Below are 24,291 nucleotides of genomic sequence, written 5' to 3' on the forward strand. Positions count from 1 at the left end.
TCCTGAATAATTGTTTGAAATGGGCAAATTATTTACAGGATGCTTCCTGAGAGGAAGCTGAATTTATGTCTAGGAAGTTCTGAGATAAGTTCAACAATTCATATTTTAAATTTTATTGTTTATTTAACTTCTAAAATATTACAAGAAATATATTAGATTTGTCATCTAGATTTTCTGCTGTGGACTAAAGAAATGCTTATTCATTTTAGCACAGGAAAATGTGGTCTTGGGAGTTTTGATCAGAGCTGAAGCTTAATTCCACATGCCTCCTCAGAGGAAAAAGTTGGGAAATGGTGAAGAAGAAAATCTGACAGCTGCAGAGAAACAAACTGTTTCTGATTGAGGGTTAATGGCTCAGATGAAGGAAAACATAAATTTTACATGGAACATCAATGTATTTGGTGTGACAAAAGGGATTTTACCTGGATTTAAATGAAGTGGGATCTGAAACACAGACCATAATTCAGTGCTGTAGAAGAAATCCCTCTCTGGAAGGAAAATATAGACTTTCTTGGTTATGCTTAGTATCTGAATAACAGGGTTTCTAAGGTATTTTTTGTATTGCACTGGAGAAATGTGGAAGCTTTCTGTGGTGTGGCAGGCATGTCTGTGCATTTATATACATTGATGGCATGTTTTAGTGAGTGTGATAACTTTTGTTTTTCTAGGTTAGTGGATGACCGGTGTGTGGTCCAGCCAGAGGCAGGTGACCTTGCTAATCCTCCAAAGAAGTTCCGAGGTCAGTAAAATCATTTGGGGGGATCATTTCTCTTTAATGACAAACTGATGCAGTTCTAACTCCTTGGGCACTTTCATCATGTGGCTTCCTAGAGGGTTTGTGGCCACAGGGGTAAGTTTCAAACTGGAACATGAATGGCAGACTTTGAGAATGAATTACAAAATTTGCAAAGGCACAAGAGGCAGGTGGAAAATACGGGGGAAGGGGCTGAGTTTTCCTGTAGTCCAAGAGTTGCTTGCTCTGTTCTGTACATTGAACACAGATCCCATGCTCTGTGACAAACTCTTTGCTCCAGCCCTGCTCTCACTGTAAATGGGAAAGAAACTTGTGAGGTCCAAAGCTACTTGAGCTGATGGATTGTTTATTTTTTTCCAAGATAAGATACCATTTTAAGGAGTGCCCCCAAATATTTTGTCAGCTTTTTGTTTTGCTTTTGCTTAAGACTGTATCGGATTTTTTTTCAACTTAACCTTGTAGATTTGGATAATTCTGCTGTTTTGCTTATTGGGAAAAAAAAAAAAAAAAAAAAAAAACAGTGCACTGACCACTTGCAGTTTTTACTTGTTGACTGTTAAAAACGTACTCGTAACTGTGCCAGAGCAGAGCCTTACTAGCCTGATCCAGGCTTCTTTTGGCTTAAAAAGGCTTGGATTCACACTGGTTCTGAGATAGAGAGTATGACTTGCCTGATTTAGAGCAAGGGAAATGTGTTTCATGGCTGCTTGTATCTATTTTCAATGATCTTTAAGGTCCCTTCCAACCCAAACCATTCTGTGATTGTCAGGGGTTTCACTGACATCCTTAACCTTAGTATTTTATTTGCAGTATTTATGTATATGCTGCTATTGTGAAAAATAAAGCATTTAAAACATCAGGAGAGTGAAGTTCTGCTTTCCCAGAGAGTTCAAGACTTTTTTCCATTATATATTCAGGAAACATCAGCAGTTGGCTCCAGTTCCAGCTGTGAGCATTCAGCACACTGGCAGATACTGGAAATGAAGAAAGTGACGGTGCATACTTATAAACTAACAGTAATAAATTTCAGTTGCTTGTGTGACTGAAAAACTTTAAAGCAGAGCTGGGGGTAGCATCCAGTGTGGCTTTCAGGCTCCTTAACTGTGATTTCACCCTCTCACTGATTGCAAATGACTCACAGTTTCCAGGTTGTAGAAAATATCAGGTGGGGATGCTTTGGATAATATTTCTGTTGCTTTGATAATATTCTGTTGCTTCTGATGTGTTTCTGAAGTTGAGCATATCCGAGTTTATAGATGAGACCAAGGTCACTGGGAAAGATTTGTGATAGGATAATTGAATACACCCAAATGCCTACAACTAAGGATCTCAGAATTTAAGAAGACAACCATAATTTTTTTCACTGTCTAGTGTTTGGGGGCTTAATTTTATAACTTCAGTACGTTAGAGTTCTTTTCTTGCAGTTGTGTTGTTCATTTCTAACTTCAAAAGGCAAAGAAAGAAAAAGTTGATAGGTTTCTGTGTTGATGATTTGGGCACTTTGATGCAGGGTGGAAGCTGATTGAGCTCCCAGCACAAATGATTTGCCATCAGTGGTGGCCAGCACACGTGGAGCAGATGTCAGAGGGGGATGGGACACTGACAAATGTACAGCTGTTTTCAGCTGCTGGGAAAACGAAGGGCTGTACTCCTGAGTTACATCCCAGCTTCTGTAGGGGCGTGGTTTCCATTAGTTGTGGACAGTTTTGGCTCTGTCCCTTATTGTAACCTCTGTCTGTTGCTTGCATAACACATCCCTTTATCTCCAGTTGCCTCTGCTTCTTCTTCTCTGCAGCATCAAATCTTTCCTTCCCTCTAACTCAGATCCTCCTCTTTTTGGGGATTCCCTCTTCTCCCTCTCCCTCCCTGCCCCAAACTTTTCAGTAGCTACTCTCTTCCTCCCTGCTGCTGCTTAGCTCCTTTTGCAGTCTTTCTTCCAGTCACTCATTATCTCTCTTCTTTATAGTGCTCCATAGTTTAATTTTGGGACTGCTGCCATGGTGGTAGCATGCAAATTTGGATGAGCTGCAACACGGAATGATTTGGATTGGAAGGGACCTTAAAGCCCATCTCATTCCAGCCTCCTTCCATGAGCAGGAACACCTTGTACTGTCCCAAGCTGTTCAGAGCCCCATCCAACCTGGCACTTGCAGGGATGGGGCAGCCACAGCTTCTCTGGGCAACCTGTGCCAAGGCCTCAGCACCCTCACAGGACACAGTTTCTTCCTCATATCCAATCTGAATCTACCCTTTTTCAGTTTGAAGCCATTCCCCCTTGTCCTGTCACTCCATGCCCTTTTTAAAAGTTCTTCTCCATCCAGCTTTCTTGTAAGCCCCCTGAAGATAGTGAGAGGTGGTATAAGGTCTCTAACTCCTGTAGGAAGGCAAAACTAAATCAGTGAAAAAGTAATTGTCACATTAATTTATGCAATCCACCCTTCTATAAAAGCATGGCTATAGTGTTAGGGGCATTGAATATCACATCAGCTTCAAGTATCCATAAGCAATGTGTGTTCAGGAGGATGGCTGCAGGAATGATTTGGATGTTTTCTCCATCCTTTAAGTCAAATTCGAAGTGTGAGAACAGCAGGAGCTGTGCTGAGAGCCCAGCAGAAACTTAGTCTAATTGAGAATTAGTGGCTTGAACCACAGAGGTATCTCTACCATGAGACCAACCAAAAGCACATCTCTGCCATGCTTTGCTAAATTTCTTAGCTCTGCTCAGAGCCCTGAGGCTAAAGAGTTTCTAAATATTGTTCTTATAATCAAGGATCTAAACAAAATCCATATTTTTCTCCTCAAGAATCTTCTGGGAAATAGCTTTCAATTAAAGCAGCAAAGTTAACAAACCAAACAAAAACTGCTTTAAGTAGATTCTTAACATGAAAGGAAGATTTAGGCATGAATGATTAATTGTATGATTAGACATAAGCAACTGAAAATAACATCTAAGAGCAGGATGAGTAGGGCCTCTTCACTAATAGGAACTGCTGTCTGTATGGTTTACAATGTTTTTATCACTGATAGCTGAACTAGCGTTGATTTGAGGTTAGAGCACGACCTGGGAGTCAAAGAAGTATGAGAAAAACATGTTTCTAACAAGATGTTTAGATTTCGAGGACTGACTCTGAAAATTAATATCAGAGAGGACTGTGTTTGCTCTTTTTTGGTAATATTTTACCAACCCTTTGCCCAGTGGGAGGGACAAAAAAGAAAGATTGTGGTTTTGACTTGTATATCCCCTACAGGGTTCACTCAGAGATCAAATCAAGGTACTGAGCTGTTGGCCTGAACTGAAAGCCTATCTAAAGAGGTGTCTCAAAATAGCAGTTTCATTTTTGTTATGTGTTTACTTTTTTTTTGAGTGGGTGGTTGCTATTCTGGTTGTTTCCTGCAGCATGGAGTGTTGTTAAGCTGAGGAAAGATGTGGTTGCTTCTCATTTTGTGTCCATATGAAGAAGCTGAGCTCCCCATTCCTCCCCCAGTCACACTGGGATGAACCTGGAGTGGCTCTGTGTTCACCAGGATGCACATCCAGATTTGCATCAGTGCAAAGGAGGGTGGAATTTGGTCCCACACGTGTTTCCTGAAGCCTGGTGAAAAAACCCCACAGAACCTTTACTGTATTACATTGAAGGGACAAATCAAACGGGGTGCTTCATGTCTTAATCCCAGCTGAAGCTGGTGAGATCCAAGGCACTGAGTGTGGTGATGGAAATGCTTACTGTGCTGCAGGGCTGGGTTCACAGAGAGTGGCAAGAACAGTGTGTGCCTCTGAAGAAAAGCCACATCGTGAGCCATACAACTGCAGGTTTCCTTAGTCTGGGACCCTAAACACACTCCAGCTTGATGCTGCTATCTCCAGTGGGAAACACTTTCAGCTTCCAAGGTATAAAATAGCACAGATAAGACCTGCTTATTGATCAGATTTAGCAACTCCGGAAAAGGAGCATGAGTCTCACTCCTATTTTAAATGTAAAATGACTTAAGTTTTTTAAATGGTCTAAACTTCTTTACTTGTAACTTGTATTCCTTTGATTTCTTGAGGCTTCTGCAGTGGAAGTGGTGCTTGGGTTCCTAAACACCGTCCTTTGCTTTTCAGGTTTTAGTCTGATCTAAGATTTTCATGACATTGTTCTTTTTTCTTCTCTCCCTTCCATTAGCTTTCTCTGCACTCTGTCCTTTCTTCCTACCACCCTTTCCTCTTCCATCTGCTATTTTTCTTTTTGCTTGCCCTCTACATAATTTTGGTTTATCTTTTTCTTTACTTCTTGTTTCTCCCAGTTTCATAATTGCTCTAGTTTCCTTCTCTTTTTTGTTGTCCTGCCTAGGACACTTCATTGTCCCACTCCTTGCTCCTCTACATTTTTCCCTTTTAATTTTCACATTAATTCTTTTTTAACTTTCTGTCCTTTCTTTTCCCCAAAACAAGTAGATTTGTACACACTGTGATTTTATACCCCTGTCACTTCCACTTATTGATTTCTCTGGTTTTAGTAAAGCCATGTGATAATTTCTCTAGTTCTGCAAACCAAAGAGATCTTCCATGATGGGCAAGAGTTGAATTTTTAACACTTAAAAAAAAACAAAACCCAAGAGAGAGGGCAGGGAGAGAAAGCATCTGACAAATATTGTTCTAAACCATCTTTATCCAATATCAAGAAACATTTCAGGGGCATAATAGGAGTTATTTTGCTTTTCAGACTTCCTGAGTAAAGGTGCTATTTGCCTACCTTTGATATTCTCTCCTTAATTAGTCCTCAGGAAGAGGAACATTTATGTAAAACTCCATAAAGTAATGGATTGGGAACTAGGACTATCTGGGAATGTCTGGAGAAGTCAGAACAGACATTCTGTCTCATGAGTGGGTTGCTAGACTGACCTCCAGGAGGGAACGGCTTTTTGATCTGCTGTGTGGTGGAAAGTTGCCTTATAATCTTATGCCTCAGTTTCTCTTTTTTTTTCCTGTTTATTTGAACTGTAGCATCTCTAGGGCAGGCACTGTTCCACCTCCTTACAATGTTTAGGATAATTAAGCTTGAATTTACGTAGTTTTGTTACTCTAAAAAAATGGAAAAAAAACCTCAGAGAAAAACAATGAGATGACCTGATTTCAATGCATCTGGAATGCTAAAAAGTGAAATAAAATAGGAAAAAAGCTTGTCTGCGATCAAATAATATGATTTTTTTTGGTCAATAAGTTGAGGGAAATACAATTGAAGTAACACTGATTTGAAAAAGGTCCTCTACAGAGTGGTAGGTAGCACCATGCTCTGAGACTCTGCTGGAGGATGGGAAGCACTGTGTTTACTCAAAGTAGCAGGATGTGTGGGGAGTAACTGAGAAATGAAGACTGGTCCTATAAAAAGAAGGTATTGTTACTTCAGAGAAATAAATGTTTCACGAAGCCTTCTTAAAAGGCATGTTAATTATAGATTGTGACAGAAAATAATAGCAAACTTTTGTCTTATGAGCTGAAATCCTGATACTTCAGGTAAAATTTCCTATAATATACAGTACAGTTTAATGGCACGCACACTTTGGGGTTTTTTTCACCTTCTTGGCTTCCAGAATATTGTGAAAATTACCTGGGAGTTGTGTACTCTAGGTTGTGTGATATAATTCCCATTATAAATGTGAAATGAAAGCAAACACCTTTGCAGAGCGGCTGGGCTTGCTTTGATAAGGATTTGTAGGACTTTTTCCTTGGAACAGCATCTCGGGGCTGTGAGGGGGGTAAATCCATGAGCACTTTGGGTCAGTGCCAAGGAAGGTTCTACCCCTGGGGACAATTTTGTATGGACAAACTTTGCTGCTTGAATAGGGGCTGGGTCAGTCCATCGCTGCCAGTGAAATACGGAGGGCTCATATCTGGGGGCAGACCTTCCATTGACATCCATAGACTGCAGCCCATGCTGGGGAAGAGTTTCACCCTACAACAGCCAGTCCTGAGTGTCCTTACTCCCACAGCAGAACTCTTCCCTCTTCTTGCCTCTTAATAGATGTGGTGTGTGAGAGGACAATTACCAATGTTTGCTGTGTGAAATGTCTGTCAAGTCTTTCTGCTTTTAGAGCAGTTGATGATTGTGACTGTGCAAGACTGGATGTTATTTATCATTCTAAAAGTAATTGGCTTTGGATGAATCATGAGCCTCTATTTCCAGTTTATAGGACTTCCACTGGACACTGCCCCCCCCCACCCAAAAAAAAAAAAAAAAAACCCTCTTGAATCAGGGAGTTTAACAAAATTCAGTTTCTTGCCATTTAACAGTAACTTTCAATTAATTACAGTTTTGGGAAATAAAGATGAACAATTGAACAAGCATTTAGGGAAGAACCCCTTGGCTTCATTTCAGACATCTCTCCCCTTTCTTGATCTGCAGCCCCCTTACTCCACATGGGGAGGTGGTGGGGATGGCATGAGGGTTGGTGTATTGACATTCTCTTTCCTTTGCTGCTCATTTCTTATTCAGCATCTCAGCATTGACAGCAGTCTCCTCCTTCTCATCCTTTTCTCTCATTTGCACAGCCATCCTGCTCAGGTGGCTTCTCTCTCCTCACCTGTTTTTTTCCTGGTCTGTTGGACAGTGGTGATGTTCTGCTTGTGTCACTTTAAGAAACCCTAACAGTAAAAACAACTCGGTGAAGGCACAGAGACCCAAACTCTGTGAGGACCTGCTTGGTGGCTGGCTGCTGAATGCCCCTGCCACCCTTGGATTCAGCAGTGCCAGAAGGAGCTGGGCAAGCCAGGTGTGCGGCATACAGACAGCAGGACCACTCTGCTCAGATTTCAAGTGCCTTCAAACAGTGCCTCTGTGATGCTGGGGTGCTAATAAAGCAGCAGGCAGATAGGGTAGGATCATTATCTGGGGCTCTTACAGGGATTGCACAAAGTGGGAACCTGTGAGACTTTAAAGGCTTTAGGTTCAACTCTAATGTTGTGCCACCCTGTTTCTGGTATCATCGCCACCAAGATGACTTGGTGGCTGTGTTTAAGCACTGCTATCTGGACATTTCTGGACAGAAAAAAACTAACCAAAGCAAACTTACAAATGAAGGAAATGTCTTTCAACGTGACTTAGGAGTATTTCTTTCAATCTTTCCCCAGACTGCCTTTTCAAGGTGTGTCCTATGAACAGATATTCAGCCCAGAAGCAATACTGGAAAGCCAAGCAAGCCAAACAAGGAAACCATACTGAAGCAGCACTGCTGAAGAAACTTCAAGTAAGAGACATCTGTATTTGTAATCTTATCTCAATCTGCAGGCTGTAGAATTACAATAGCACCAGAAAGAATAATAAGTGCCTTGGGAACCACTGTGATGGGTATTATTATGCCACCATAGCAACTCTGTTCTCCTGATTGGCATTTATAGCCCCTGGCCTGGTGTTTATCTCACTTTGGGCTGGGGGTTTTGCCTTTGCTGTAAGCAAGGTAGTGCTTTCAGAAATTTTATAAAGTAAAAATGGAGCTGTTAAAATCAGGGTGGAGCCCTGGTTTAAATAATACTGGAAATCCTTACCAGGAATTAGACAGAAGAGTGGACAAAGATGTCCTCAATGCTTTAGCCAAGGAATTCCTCAAAATTCTGTTTGTCCTTGCCTTCAGTCTAAGTGATTCTTTTGTGAATCTTTTTGGAGATTCTATTTTGTCTCAAATACAGTGTGGATGGAGCAACTCATCTGTATCTGAAAAACAGCTGGCCTGATGTTGTAACTGAATGCATGAGATTAAATGAAAACAAGGTCCTGTCAAACCTGGATGACGGTTTTGTGGGCAGTGGAGAGGTCACCAGCGCTTCCAGTTAAAAAAAGCAAGGAAAGCACAGGGTGTGTGGCCAGAGTTACACAGCAATTAGTGCTGGGAGTGGAGAGTTTGCTCTGTGGCTGTGTTTGACCCAGTCTATTGTGTTTAATTTTAATGTTGCTAATTGTGAGCTACCATTTTTGTTTTGTTGTAAAGTCTGTGTTTATGTACAATTAAACCCCATCAAGTAAAAGGTGACAGTGAGAAGCTAATCATAAGCCTTTTTTTATCCTCTACAGGATCAAGTAAAGCACATGAAATTACTTTTTGGGCTTGAAAACTTTTAAAATAGCATGCATTTAAGGTGTGACCCATAAATTGTGACAGAGTCCATATTTTGGGTAATAAAAAAATCAGAATCAGCATCAGGATTTGGGTGCTAATATTTCCAGTGCAGTAATGCTTGTAGGTTGCAGGATTTAAATATGATGCCATTTCCTTTCTGCACTGTGTGTTTCAGGTACTTCTTTTGTAGAGTCTAAAGAAATAATCATTCTCTTGCAGCATGCAGCAGAACTGGAACAAAAGCAGAATGAAAGCGAGAACAGAAAGCTGTTGGGCGAAATTGTAAAATACAGCAATGTTATTCAGGTAAACCTATTGAAATCCATCTGTCTTCTCAGTGTTGGAAAGGAAACAGTTGTTTCATTTCAAGGTTACAGTGAAAATTAACTATCTACCCGCTGTAATCTGAATTGACAAGGGTCAGGTAAACAGAACTTGGTGAAGTTTACAATACTGTGCTTTTTCTGCCTGTTTCAAAGCCTACCAGAAGTGCTGCATATTCCTGTTTAAATAATATGTCATAATAAAAATTATATGTGTATTTCTTGGTGCTGCAATTTAGAATCTGAATGTAAATATGTGTCTTTTATTTTCAAGAGTTATTTCAGAATCATGCTATAGAGGTGCTGTGCAGCTCCTTTTAAATCATTGAAGTAATCTGTATCTCATGACATATAAATGAGATGGGAGCCAAGTTCTTAAGTGCAGTACAACTTTTCTATAATGGATGTAATTCCTGAAGGGAACACTGCAGTGGACACTTGCCCTGCTCTAAAATTGATCCCTGACACATTTCTCTCAGTCTGAGATAGATCATCTGTTTTCCTAAACTGTAGCATACTTTGATAACTGCCTTCTAGTTGTATTTATATTTATTATAGAAAATCTCTGCAGTGTGAAAGCCTACACCTCCTCTTTTGACTGGAGGGAGAAAAAGCAACTAAAACCTGTACTATTTTTTAAAAAAATTATTTTGTTCCCAGCTACTGCACATAAAAAGCAACAAATACCTCACAGTCAACAAGAGATTGCCAGCTCTGCTAGAGAAGAATGCTATGCGGGTGTCCCTGGATGCTGCAGGGAATGAGGGCTCCTGGTTTTACATCCAGCCCTTCTGGAAACTGAGGAGTGAAGGTGACAATGTAAGTGGAAATACTGAATGTGTTAAGAAGGAGAAGGGAGAACAATTCCAGGAGACAATTTCTTCACTGCTGGACTGTTTCATAATGGATTCAGTTCAGGAAAGAAGAAATTGGAAGAGTGATTGGGACTTCTACCTTTCTTGTGTAACTGGAAAGTGTTAGTAAATTATATGGTCTGGAATCTTTTGTGTTGCCACATTCAACCAAGCCTCTCTGAGCTTTGGAAAGTCTACCTTTTGTGTGCAGATTTATAAAGCTGACAAGAAATCACAGTTTATGCTAGAGACTTATTTTTTTTAAAGGTTTTGGGTTTTTTTCTAAATTTTGTGGCAACATTTTTTTTCAAGGGGTCAGTAGAGAATATCTCTAGGAAATACATCAGCTTTCTTTAAATTTGTATTCCCTTCTGACGTGAAAATGGTATCTATGATTGGAGTTGGGTTGGATATAGTCTGCAAAGTCTTTTCTGGGTAGGTTTCAGCAGGAGTCTTGCATATTGATGAGAGGAAGAATGCACAGGAGAGCTCTTTGCTGCAGATCTGAGAGCTGTGCCGTGAGATCACAACTCCCTTCTTCGTTCTGTGGCTTGGTTAAGTGCCTGATTTGGAGAATTTAGATCTGCCTCTGGGAAGGCCACAGGATGATGAACTTGTGTGGTTTTATATTGTAGACCTGGCTGGGAATATTTGTCTCCTTTCCCCTGTGCATAATCAGTGAAAGCCTTCTTAGGATTGTAGAAGGGAATGCCTCTTTTTTCATGTATTTTCTCTCATTAATTTTGTGGTTACCCAGCCCTTGGGATGCTCTCCAGGATGATGAGTGTGGTTGCTTGCAACTCCTTTTGCAATCTGTTGTCGAGAGGAGAAGGATTGCATTCCCTGCTCCTGGTCAAATATCCCTAGAGTCAGAATCTTTCCCTGCTCCACGTAGTGATCAAAAGGGTATGTGAAAATCCTCCTTTTTCCCAAAGCCTGTTGCAGAGAAATAGAGCAAGTATAGCCCTCGAGGTGGGGGGCCTCTGCATGGCTTTTCAGCTGAGGAAAACAAATGTGGCTCAAACACTAGCTTGGTACTTCTTTTCCTTCTTTGGAGAGAAAAAAAGGTGACTTATTATTTTGGCTTAATTTCTTGGAATAACATCAGTTCAGCATCTTTTAATTTCTCATGGCTAGAAAATAAGTGTGTGATGCTCTCCAGAGGGAGGACTTGGGGTTCCCACCTGTCATCTACAAAGCCAGGGTGAGCCCTTACAGCTGAGAGCAGCAGAACCATCCCAGGCCTTCTAAGTCATCCTCAGTACCGCAGAGGTTCTGATTCCATTTTCCACTGCTGTGCACACATGAGTGTTTGGAAGCAGACCTGCCCATCTACAGAGATTGCAGATCAATGCAGTGATGGCAGTACCGTCCCATTCCACGGACCCCTTTCCTGGTCTGTTCCCGTGGGGATTTATCTGACAGGCTCTGAGCCCTGAGGGCTGTGTGGCAAACTGGCTTATTCCTAACTCGGGTTCCTTTGGAATGGGCTGCTGCTCATTTTCTGTTTCCAGGTTGCCTTTCAGAGCTGGCAAGTGCCATTGGAATGTACAGAGGGAATTTACAAAGGGAGGTTGTTTCTTTTCTGCTAGGCCCAAGCGGATTGATGTTCTTTGCAAATTTCCAGCGGTGTCTATTAGTGCTCTGGTAGCCCTCTCCTAAGTGCTTTTGTACATTTCTACCTCTTCAACAGACACACCAACCAGGCAGCTGTTTCACAGAGAACAGGAGTAGCAAGTGATGGGGGGAATCTTCTTTTTCCTCTCACAGACAGAGGGAGGCTCCAGCCTTGTACCCACCACTTCTTCTCAGTTACTCCCAGACGTGGAAACCTCTCAATTCAGAGTTACCTTTGTATATCAGACCCTTACTCTGTTTAGAAACTTCTTTTTTTTTTTTTTAAACTATATTTCTGCGCTAAAATGAGGAAATTCCCTAGAAAACATGTTTTAGAAAGTCTTTTAAGCAGTAGGAGTGAGTATTGAATTATTGCTTGGATGGCTGCTACTGTGCCAGGTAATGCAGGCAAGGTAGAGCTAAATATGCCATATGTCCTAAAAGAAAAGGAATCTGATACAGGATGTCATACAGAATGAAAAGGAATCTGATAGAAAGTGTGACTCTTCTGGTAAGCAATCACAGTTTTTTAGCCTTGTGAAATATATTAGAACTTAGTTTTCTGAAATAAGGTTAGCTTAGTTTCACTAGCAACTGATTAATTTTGCAAGTCAATATAAGTAGCTAAAGAATATAGCTGAACATTTACAGTAATTGGCATAAGTACAGTATTTTCTGGAGACTTTTATTAAGTCTTTATAATTTTTGAAGCTGCTCTTCAATGGAAGCTAGGACTAATTAAGGCTAGAGCTGGTTCCAGATGGACTGAACAGCAAAATATACCCAGATAACAGGATTGGAGCTGTGTGGATTGCACTGCAGTTATTTGCCATTTAAGTGGTTTTTTTGTTTGTTTTTTTTGGTTTTTTTTTTTAATAAGATGCTTAATGTTATGCTCTCTTAATGATTTAGTTGTGATAGGCCTGGTGTACATACAACAGTTTTGAAGTCCTGATTCCACTTTGCAGGATGCAAACCTGGTGGTATTTTGGTTAATGAATTTTCTGGTCATAACTTCTTAAAACAGGCTGTAAGTAATGTCTGTGTGAAGCATGGCATGCAGGAATGTATTGCATAAGAAATGTCTTATAGGCATCTTGTCATTATTTTGATTCTGTTGGTGAACTTGTTCCCATGACTTGGATCAAGTAGGATTTCTGTGTGTGATCTGAGCATGGTGACACTGTCTTATGCTACTGTTTATTTTAGCTGTGTTGGTAAAGAGCAGGCAAACCTTCCTTGTCACCTCTGCAAAGAGGGGGCCAAATTCACCTGCATTGAAGTTGCACAAGGCTGAACTGGGCTCAGCTTTTTCATCAGAAATGTGCTGATCAGTGCAGAAAGTGTTTTTGTCTTCCAAAAAAAGCATGGCTTGTGCAGCATTTCATGTAGTAAAAAAATCACATGTAGCCACTTGTCTTCATGTTTGTGTGTGCTCAAAATTGCTGTGAACAACATAAGCAAATCAGGACCCAGTGCCAACCAATCTGTGTGGATTGATATTTTTTTATTATTTATTTTTCCCCCTTCCAGGCATGAATTGAATTCTCCATATGCATGTCTCACACAGTTTTTAGGTTAAAGAAGTTTTTCTATATCATAAAGAATTGCGAGAGCATGGGAATTTGCTTGCAGGGAGCCAGCCAGGATTACCTCCTGCAGAGAGAAGGTCTCTCAGCTTTTATACCTGCTGCCTGTGCTGAGCTCAAGCACCATTTAGGGAGCAACAGCAGAGGGGATGGAGTGAATTTCTGAATTTCCAGTGGTTTCTGTGCCTTTCTAGGTTGCAGTCAAGCTGACTGAATCACAGAACTCCTGAGCCTGTCAGGACATTTACCAGCAGATGGTCCACAGAGCTGGGGGCTCATGATTACTTCCTAAGCTTTCACTGGGATAAAGAGAACTTGGTGTGACTTTTGGATGAACTGAGCTGCTCCTGGAGTTCATAGATTCATATCTATTTCAAAGTCTGGAGTTTCTGCTGATCTAGGGGACATGCCTATTGGGAATGCAAGGGTTCATTAGTTGGAAATCTTGAACCCAAGTGATTGTAGATCATGAGGGAACAGACCTGATGTGTGAATTGTCTGCAAATAAATTCACTGAGCGCCACTCCTAGAGCATGCATTTGAGTAATTTTCTAAATATGCTGCATTACTTCATTTTATTGGCTGTCTACATAGGTCTAAATTGCATTTGATTTCTCACTTCCAGGTTGTGGTGGGAGACAAAGTTGTTCTCATGCCAGTCAATGCAGGACAGCCTCTGCATGCCAGCAACATTGAGCTTCTAGATAACCCTGGCTGCAAAGAGGTGAGTTCAGGAGGGCAGGAGGGGTAACAGCTGATCTGAGATGGTTATAGAAAGGCTGAGGGAATTGGGATTGTTCAGCCTGGAGAAGAGAAGGCTTTGGAGTGACCTCACTGTGGCCTTCCAATGCCAAAAAGGAGCCCACAGGAAAGATGGAGAGAGACTCTTGACAAGGGCCTGGACAGGACAAGGGGGAATGGCTTCACGCTGACAGAGAGAAGGTTTAGATTGGATATCAGGAAGAAATTGCTCCCTGTGAGGGTGCTGAGGCCCTGGCACAGTGTTGTAGGCACACAGTTTGTGGTAATGGGGAGTGGGGCTGGGGCTGAGCCTCATCCCCAGTGGGTACAGCTGTGCAGGACAGGTTAACAGCATTGGAGGTAATGAGACATGGAGTGCCCAGGTGCACTGACCAACCATCACAGGGTACAGAGGGCACACAGGTGCAATGCATGTAAGATAAAGAGTATAAGAGATTGTACTGTAGAATAATAAGGGACTGCAGATACTTGAAGCCTTCTTTGGTGTTGGTCATGCCTCCACCATCCTCCTGACAGCAGAGGTTGCCCAGAGAAGCTGTGGCTGCCCCTGAATCCCTGGCAGTGTCCAAGGCCAGGCTGGATGTGGCTCTGAGCAAGCTGGGCTAATGGAAGGTGTCCCAAGCCCATGGCAGGGGCTTGGAAATGGATGATTTTTACATACTTTCCAACTCAGGCCATTCTGTGACGTTATTCTTTACTGGTAACCAGAACCCACCGTGATCCCACCATAGGCTCAAAGCCAGTCTTAAAAACTGGTTCCAGCTTAGCTTCAAAAACCCAAGATTAAATATTCTCACTGTAGTGATGTCCTGGCACTGAAAACTCTGTGAGGTTTCCTTGAGTATCTCAAACTCTGACTGATGTGAGAGTAAATCCTCATTCAGCATTCCTTTGGGGGTGTTCTTGGTAGGCTGTCAGCAAACAGAGCAGCGTTTCCCCATGCAATCTTCTCCAATATTATAGTCATTAACACGGGACAGCTTCAGGACCAGTGTTAAGAACTGTACAGATATGTAGGCAAGCCATGTCCCTTGCCATCCTAGGTGTGGTGTGGTCTTTCAGAAGAATGGAATGTCTCAAAAAAAACCCCATCCCCGTATTGTATAACTGGATTTTTTTTCCTCTGAAGGTAAATGCTGTCAACTGTAACACAAGCTGGAAAATAACTTTGTTCATGAAATTCAGTAGTTACCGAGATGATGTACTGAAAGGAGTAAGTATGATTTTTAAGTTGTTTTTTGAATCCAGAAAGTCTTACTGTATTTGACTGTAGAGAAATATTACCTGATGAATAAAAAAAGAAATAAGGACTTTATGGAGATGTTCAAAGTGGTATTACAGGCTTATAGATGACAATAACTGTAATAAGACAATGTAGCTTTACATCCTGAGGTATTGCACAGTTCCATGCCTGTAGATTAATCTCTGAGATAACTTACTTTTTCATTTTAAAGATCAGCTTAATTTGTCCTCACATGTACCTTAATAAATCATTGTCAATGGCTATTTTTTCAATAGGTGTCAAGGTACCAGCAGTTTTTGAGGAAAAATTTGAAAGGGAAATTGATATATTTGTGTAGACCCATTTAAGGATACTGTTTCAAGTCTTGGAGAGAGGCAGGAGGAAACAAAAATTATTCCAGCAGAAGAAACAGAGAGTGGGTGTTGGTGTTGATTGCAGAGTAAAAGTGATAAGATAATACAATGCTAGAAAAATCTCTTCACTTCCCTTAAATAGAGAGATTAGAAATGAAAAAATCAATTTAGTAAAGTTAACTAGAATTAAAAATCATCATTAGGTTAATTTTTGCCCACTGTTCATTGTGGTGCTTTCCCAAAAGGCCATGGGTCTCCTGCAGGACTGAATTATCCCATCTGATTTCCAGACTTGGTGCTAAGATTGAATGCTCTTCATTTGGTACCTGCTCCAGCAACAGGAAGCTCAGAAGTATTTTCTTCCGATCAGCTCTGCTGGCATCGCTGGAGCTGTTACAAGTAGAAAATTAGTCTGGAGGCTTTGCCTACCACTTAAGAGTGCTTCTTTTTCATATTTCTTTAGGGAGACGTTGTGAGGCTGTTTCATGCAGAGCAAGAGAAGTTCCTGACCTGTGATGAATATGAGAAGAAACAACACATTTTCCTCCGCACTACGTTACGTCAGTCGGCCACGTCTGCAACGAGTTCTAAAGCACTGTGGGAAATAGAGGTATTTTTTTCTTCTTTTTATAAATATTTTAGGAGCTGAAGGCCAGGGCTCAGTAAAAAAACTTCAGCACAACATGAGTCATTCAGAGGCTCCTGATATCATCACACACCTCCCTGTAACTATTATTATTTCATGAAGCGGTTTGTGTAGGATGAACCCTGATGAGCTGCTTTATTGCTCTGTGTGTGTGGAAAGAGGAGGCTTTCTTACTATATTTGCCTGCACTAAAATGAGGAAGAGTCAAATTTCAAATTCAGACTTGACGTAAATGGTGTGATTTTATCAAAGCCAATCAAAGGACACTCACCTCTCCTGAGTTTTGAGTGTTTACGTTTAACTTCATGTGCAGTATAAAAAATGGAAATCCGTAGCTGACAGGAAAGCTCCCAAGCATCACACAGCACATCAACATTTGTTCAAAGTTAACCTGAATAAAGATGGCCTTGTGAATGAGGATGATTTTGAGAATGGAACTAGCAAAAGTTTTTGTTCAACTAACAAACATTGGAAATTGGTAGGTCTCAAATCCTTGCTGTTACAATGATGTAACTCCTATACCCAAAAGTTCTTGTGTGATGAACAAATTTTGTGCATTTAGAATAGTCTTCAGAAAAATGGTGGATTTTTGTATGGGTGAGGATTGTCTGGACTTATTGGAGATTACTCCTTGAAAGAGACACACACTGCTAGATTTGAAGAAAGCAAATGACCTACAGCTCAGTCAAGGGATAAAAGAAATAAGCTGTGGTATTTCTGATGATATGAGGATATATCACTTGAATGAAATTTTTTCAGAAGCCCCTAGTATTGACAAAAATAGAGCTGGTGTAATTGGTAAAATGATGTATGATGGTTTGAATTTTGCTTTTAAGTAGTGCCTCGTAGTGTAGAACAGCTCTCCTTACTTTCTTGAGCTGCAGATTCACACCATGTCACTTAAAAGCAAAATTTGGCTCATCATGTTTGCAAGGAATAGATTAATGAAAGCACAGAAAGTAATAGAAGGAGTATTTCCTGGCACTTTGCAAAAAGTAAATGTAAGTAGTTGTTATCTACGGTGGGCTTCGTGTAAGCACAGAATTCCTCTCTTTGGCAGGCTGTACTGATGTTGTTTGCATATTTTTATTAGGAGTGAGCTGCAGGAAATGTCAGTGACCTGAAGTATGATCTTGAGGAGCAGGATTAAAATCTAAATTCTTCTTTCAGGTTGTCCACCATGACCCTTGCCGGGGAGGGGCAGGACAGTGGAATAGCTTGTTTAGATTTAAGCATTTGGCAACTGGAAACTACTTGGCTGCAGAGGTAAGAATGCCAGTTAAGCAAGTGCTTGTGCGCTGCCTAACCAAGTCCTGCTGGTTCAGAACTGCTATAGCAGGTGGATCTGCAGTGTAGATCTTCACAAAGATCCCACCCTGGGCCCCTGCTGGGTCATACTTTATTGCTGCACCCAGGGACTGCAGGGCAAACAGCACTGTTAAATATCCACCATGTTTATACTGAAAACCCTTGGGTTCATTTATCTCTCTGCTCCTGTTTGCCCTTGATTTTTGGAGTGGTGTTGTGACTGTGTATTGGTGTCATGAGAGTCCATTGTGATTATATATGCTGCAGTGTTCCCCTATTGCACTCTTGCCTTTTGACTAAAATTTGAATTACAAAAGATCTGAGGAAGTCTCTGCCCCTTCTGATGGAATGGAAGGTCCCAGAGGAGAAAAGATCTTGCAACTTGTCTGGTTACTATCTGGTATTTTGTATTAAGGCAAAAGAGTATTATGACTCCCCAAAAGAGCAGTTTAATATATTTTAAGACTCCTTAAAAATAAAACATGGCTCTTGACAAGCTGGAATACAGCAGATAATACCAAGTGTATGAAATGGTATAGTCTTGGATATTTTAATGGTTGCAAGGAGCTGTGAACTTTTTGAGTCATGTCTAAACCATATTAACACAGGACTGTGTACAAATTTTATCAATGGAGTTAAAAGTAGGGTTTTTTTCCCACCTATTTAGATAGGATTGCTTATTTTAACTCATGCTTTGAAGTATGAGTGCAAAAATTTACTGCAAGAAGAAAGTTATAAGTCACTATACATTAGGGAACCCCTGAAAAAGGACTTGCTCTGGTTAGATTTACAGCAGTGCAACTTCTGTGTGCACACAACTCCTTAGTATTCCCAGGGTGCTGCTTTTGTGTTCCAGCTCCTGTAACAGCCTGCACTTAATTCAGAGGAAGAACAAACAGGAGCTATCAAACCTTCATTTATTTCTAATTATGTCAAGGCCCCTATCAAAACATAAATAGTGGACTGCTAATAATAGCTAATTTTCAAGAGGCAACCAGTACTCCTACCTGAGAATTGGGAATATTTTCCTTTCTGCTTACAGTGAGGAATGCTCCCAGTAGGAAGATTTTATTAGCTGGGCTGATGGAGAGTCAGGAAAAGCATTGAGCATACTGATGGGCTTCCTTCTTCCACCAGGGGATCTGTCTGGGGGATTTTTAGGTGAAAAATCTTCAGGTGAAGAGGTGCCACACTACACTCAATGTCAGACCTGAGCTTAGGTCCTTTCTGCCTCTGGAAAGGAAATCCCCATCAGTCAGACTTGTAATATGGAGAATATAATTAGCAACAGTGGAGTGAGAGCTGGAAGAGCTTTTGGATTGAACAGAGGTGATCTGCTGGGACTGGAGACCTGCATTGGTGACTGTGTCTGTGAGATGTAAAATACCTGTGGTGGAGATATTAAAGGTACTGCTGTAATAAAACCTTGTGAACTGTATTTTGCACAGTTCATATGTCAGGCACAGCACACCAGCCAGCCAGACAGGTCCAGGATTTATGAACAGGCAGGCAGACACCTCGTGTGCGTGACCTAACTTTAAATCAATTGGGCAAAGCCTATGAACACTTATCTGTGCTCTGGCAGCACAGGGAGATTACTCATGGTATGGATTATCAACAGCGTCACACATTGCCATGACCTGATTTTGTTTAAGCCTCCTTGATAAAGGTATCTAGAGTGGAATAAAAAGCACAAACACAAGAAGAAAATTCACAACTCTTTTAAGCATTCTGTTGTTGACTAATGATGCAATTTCTGTCACAGTTTGAGCTGTTGTAAATCAGGATACATCACAATTTATAACTGTCTTTTTTCTTACTTCATCCTCCCTTAAATCAGCTTGATGTGTGCCATGGAGGCTTCTGCAGGGGAGTCTTGCATGGGTCAGCTCTCAGACAAAGAGCAGAAGTGTCCTTCACCTGGGTGCCTCCCTTTTCTCCTCTCATACCTTGTGTGAGCAGCCTGTGCCTTCTCTTTTCCTTGGAGTCATCCTGTGCCAGATGTAACTGGTCAGTCGAGTCTGGGATTGGTGGGTCACTGCTGAGCCTCGTTGTGAAGGGGTCCCCCTGCAGCTTGTAAAGGCTGGGGAATGGTCTGGGGATTAAGAAAATTGAAGACGCTTGCCTCAAAGAACGGAGGCATTTAAGAAATAAATGATAAAGGTGTTTTAATACTACAGTAAGCGAATGAATAAAAAGTGAGGCAATATTGTTGTTCAGTAAAAAAAAAAACATGGGTAAGTACTTGTAAATCTAATTGTTATAAACTTGAGAGGATGAAGTCAAGATGTGTAAATCCTAAATTCCATGTTCCTTAGAAGTACAATCAGTCATCCAACTTTTGTTGCCTTTTGAAGACCTCTGATATCTCTGACTTCTGACACAGTCTCAAGTAGTAGTGTTTCCTTTAATCCTCTTTCCACTTGGCATTATTTAGCATAATTTTAATTACTGTGCTTTGAAGTTCTCTAAGACCTACTAATACCTTAGAACAACTTAGATCTTTCTCCCAGACTTTGGGCTGAAGGTGAGCCACCCTGAAAGACCCGCTGCTGAAGGAGTTACAGTGGGAGACACTTGGTGATTCCACACACCTGCTTTGCCATTCCACTGCTGCTCTGTGTGATCTGGGTCGCTGCGTGTTTCTCTGTGTGCTCTCACACAAGTACCTAAGACACAGGAGGAATATACTGAAGAGAGGGTTTGATGTTTGATGATAAGATTTGGGACATTGGAAATCTTGGTACTTGGTAATGCCGTCTGACATTAGGAAACCTTAAGCCACAGGCTTAGACATTCCCAAAAAAGTGGAACCAAATAGTTGGCTGAAAAATTGGAAAGAGAAATTGTCTTCTTTGGAGACAGCAGGAGTTCTGCTGTTAGCATCATAAGGGCTTGTTTTCACCCAAAAGAGCTGAGCCAGATCTTCAGCAGGAGATTTAGGCACTAAACCACCAGCTAAGATCCAGGCTGCTGAGTTTCATTCTCAGAACAGAGTTTTATTCTCATCTTCACAGAGTCAGCAGTCTTTTAGAAAAAGTTCTGCTGAAGATCATTTTTATAGCTCTAGTTACAGGAAAATGACCGAAGTTATTGTGAAGCTTTACATTTATAAAGAGAGGCTGTAAGGTTAGGTGAAAATAGGATGTTTCAAAGTAACAAAGATTTTCCCAGAAGTCTTTTCAGTGCACATAGCCCGTGTAGAAGGTACCCAAAGCTACCTCTGTGTGTGTGTGTGTGTGGGAGTGAGCTGCAGTTTGCTTGAATAGCTTTGCAGATGCTGCAGGTTGGGACCACACAGCTGTGCCTTTCTCATGAACACACATAACCTTTTCAATATTTTAAATTGCCAAGATAAAAGTCTCTTTGAACTGAATATCAGCTTATCAGTTGTGCTGAACCAAAATATACACTTTTAATACTGTTCTCCACATGTATAGCAGCTCTGGTTCTGTGATTTCTAAACTGGGCAATTCATACTGAAACTATAAACACTTGTTTTATGAGGCTGTTAAACTGATAGGTGTGCCCACACACAAGAAATGCAGGATAAGTCTGTTATTTCATATTCAACTTCTCAGGTGTGGCTAAAATAATGACAAAATATATCTGCATCTATCAAATCACATGCTGGTCTCAGATATTCCAGTAGACAATAGATAGGCCACAGAACATTGTTTGTGAAACCTTGTGAGCATGTACATAATCACTGGGCAGAATTTGTGAGAAAAAAATCTGTGTTAATTCTGTTTTACTTAGCTGAAGAGATTAGTTATGAGATACCTTGACCAAAATATGGCAGTAAATCCAGTGAGGTCTTTAACACCAAATTAGCTCTACTAAACTCAGTGAATTAAGATAAGGCAGGTAAAATGGCAGCCTGATTGTTCACATTCTATGCTTCTCCAGAACTGTGGCCATAAACAATTACTGCTGTGGAAAACTTCTCTGGCTTTCTTATAGAGTTCTCCTTCCTCTCTCTGTAAGAGTGAAAGGGCAGGTTTAAGCTGTAAAATGGATCAACTCTGATCAGAGTTTTGTTCTAAACCCTGTTCTTAAAATCCTGCCTGAAACACCCTTCCAGCTTTAGGAATATTTTAGCACTAAATACTCTTTTGAAGGTGGGAATGATTGAATCCAGTTGGGCTGAGCAGCACAGGCTTACACAGACATGCGATGATATGACAATTAGATGGATATTAATTGAACAGGAAGTCCAGTCCAACTTGCAAGGCTGTAGTTAAGTGGTGGAGTACTATAGGGGCAACACAGGCTTCAGAAATGCCCTTTTCCCTCAGGTATTGGATTGTGCAGACACAAGGTGATGTCCCTGAGGTGGTGTTGGCATGGACTCCAGGGGCATGGGGAAGAGGGAGTAGTCTGTGCTGGAACAGGGTCAGTGAGCTAGGGCACCAGAGCAATGTTTTGGGTGGGTTAACAAGGACTGCTGAAGCTTTGCAGGACTGTCAGCTGATTTTCACCAAATTGTGGTGTAAACCACTTGATGAAAACTCTTGGATCAATGGTCAGTAGAAGTTACTCATATTTCTCTTTCTTGAATAAATTTCTTCCCATATTACCTCACTCTACTCTTTGGTCAAAATTGCCCCAAACTGCCCCTTTCTTTTCAGAGAAGCTTATGTACATAATTCATTTTAAATTGAGAATTGCTGTTAAATTTTGCTTTTACAGTCCATGGCAGGGGCTTGGAACTAGAGGATCTCTAAGGTCTCTTCCAGCCCAAACCATTCTAAGATTCTGTGATTAAAAATAATAGCCTGCCTTATTATAGCATGTTATATATTGTGGCATGCATTTATGCAGATGGATAGGGCCATACACTTCATAGTAAATTTAAGCCTGTTGTAATAATCACTTGATTTGGATCATTGTGGAGATAGCTGAGTACATGCTCAAGTTAATATTGAGAGAAAATAATCATCTCCTGCCTTCTGAATAGTAAAGATTGTTACATGAATCCTACAAGATTAGAAAAGAAAACATTTAATGAGGTTTTAAGAAAGATTACATGATTGTATGGGTAATAGTATACTCAGCATTAGCTAAGATAAAAGAAATCAGTTCTTAAACTTGAGGCTATAAACCAGGATTAAACTCCTGGTGCCCTGAAGAAACTGTCTCTGTAGTTTTATGGACTTTTCTTCCACTTCCTTAAACTGTTGGAAAACAGAGTCCTGCATAGGATGTTTTATTAAGGCATCTGAGATTGATCATTTCAAGTCCATAATTTAGGCCTTTTGTTATCCACTTGTTGGAAATGGAATTACTGATAGAGATGTTTTTTATTTAGGAAGCAACAGCAGAACCACAGCTTGCCAGTATAATTTTATTTTCTTTTTTGGGTGACATGGAAACAAACCTTTGCAGAAGGACTTGTTTGTGCCCTGGTTATGCAGAGAGGGAGAACAGAGTGTTAAATGCTCTGTGGTTCCTTCTGCCTTCAGAAGAGTGAGGCAAGTAACAAATAAAATAAAAATGGCCTTGTTTAACTGAAATGTGAGCTACCTTTTGCTCAGGGAACAGTTTGTAAGCCAGAGAAGATGGCAGTAGATGGCAGCATCTACCAAGGCCTTCACACATCTTCTCACAGATTACATTCCTTGGTACTATGGGACCTCCTCACCTGGAGATTGCTTCAAAATCTTCCTTTGGGGCTGCTTTTTCCCAGTGTCTCTTCATTAAATTTTAGCACAGCCTTCTGATTATTTTCTGTCTGTTTGGCTCTGTGATTAAAGATTCTCATAAGAAAAAAGGTTTGCCAAGGTGACAGAGTGAACTCAGCACTGGAAGCCTTATTTCAGTTTTTCACTGTCTCATAGGAGTGTGGGTTTGTTTTAAACTCTGTAAGGAGTGAAGGATAATTTACAGCTATGCATGAGGAGATCCAGAAGAGGAGGATGGATTACTGATTTACAGAGCCAGCCTGACCTGTTCTGCAGACTTGGATATGGCTTTTTAAAGTGACAGATCTAGATGTCCATTTAGCTAAACCCAGAACTAGATTTCTCCAAGGTTTTTAAGAATCTTGAGAATGTGGTTAAATTTCTTGACCTGACTTGTCTTGACTTTGGTGGAATCTGCCAGTGTGCAAATACCTTCATAAATTGGGATCTCAGAGGAAAGGCTTTTCCCCCAGCCAACTCATTTGCAATTGTGACTTGTAAGAGAGTTCAGCTTTTTCGGTCCTGCCTGAAGCTGGCTGCACTGGGGCCATGTTTGTACATATACAAGCTTTAGGAGTGAGGAAGTACAAAGATGTTAATGCAACATTTATTGTCATTTAGTCATTACAAGGCCTAATTATGTTATTAAAAATACATCTTGCATTTTGATGTTTTCCAAAACAGCAAATGTAGACATGTGGTCTGTTCTTAAGTGCTTTATTTTTATTTTTTCAAGATCACATGAAAAGATTTCATTCAATTATGTTTGTGCCTCTTCATTTATGATGGTTGATGGAGGTTTCCAAGAATTCTCTCCTTTGGTTTTTTTTTTTTTTTTTTTTTGGTTTGGTTTTTTTTTTTTTTTTTGGGATTTTGTGTGCCTGTGGTTTTGGTTTTTTTAACAGTAGAAATGTCAGTCATGTCTAATTCAATCATCCCTAGTTGCTCCTGTGAGGACCACTGAAAGGCATAATGGGGTATAAGTATTTAGAACATCACTCTTAAAGAGATGAGGATGCTTTCTTTTATATAACACAGGTTGACATGGAGCTGCTGAAGCTCAGACT

At 40.7% G+C, this 24,291-nt stretch overlaps 1 protein-coding gene across 11 annotated transcripts in view; it reads left to right on the forward strand.

Annotated features, from left to right (window-relative positions):
* Positions 1-24,291, forward strand: part of ITPR2 (inositol 1,4,5-trisphosphate receptor type 2) — a 244,817-nt gene that overhangs the window by 27,936 nt on the left and 192,590 nt on the right. For 8 of the 11 annotated variants that reach the window (XM_068190738.1, XM_068190736.1, XM_068190731.1 and 5 more), the window contains 9 exons: positions 669-739; positions 7,863-7,978; positions 8,395-8,499; positions 9,065-9,151; positions 9,829-9,987; positions 13,854-13,952; positions 15,120-15,203; positions 16,050-16,196; positions 17,403-17,498. In XM_068190738.1, the coding sequence (XP_068046839.1) occupies positions 669-739; positions 7,863-7,978; positions 8,395-8,499; positions 9,065-9,151; positions 9,829-9,987; positions 13,854-13,952; positions 15,120-15,203; positions 16,050-16,196; positions 17,403-17,498 (964 nt within the window). The remainder of the gene's footprint in view (positions 1-668; positions 740-7,862; positions 7,979-8,394; positions 8,500-9,064; positions 9,152-9,828; positions 9,988-13,853; positions 13,953-15,119; positions 15,204-16,049; positions 16,197-17,402; positions 17,499-24,291) is intronic. The other 3 variants (XM_068190739.1, XM_068190732.1, XM_068190737.1) reach the window with 3 other exon arrangements.

Source organism: Anomalospiza imberbis, chromosome 5, assembly GCF_031753505.1.
Source record: "Anomalospiza imberbis isolate Cuckoo-Finch-1a 21T00152 chromosome 5, ASM3175350v1, whole genome shotgun sequence".
NCBI classification, from domain to species: domain Eukaryota; kingdom Metazoa; phylum Chordata; class Aves; order Passeriformes; family Viduidae; genus Anomalospiza; species Anomalospiza imberbis.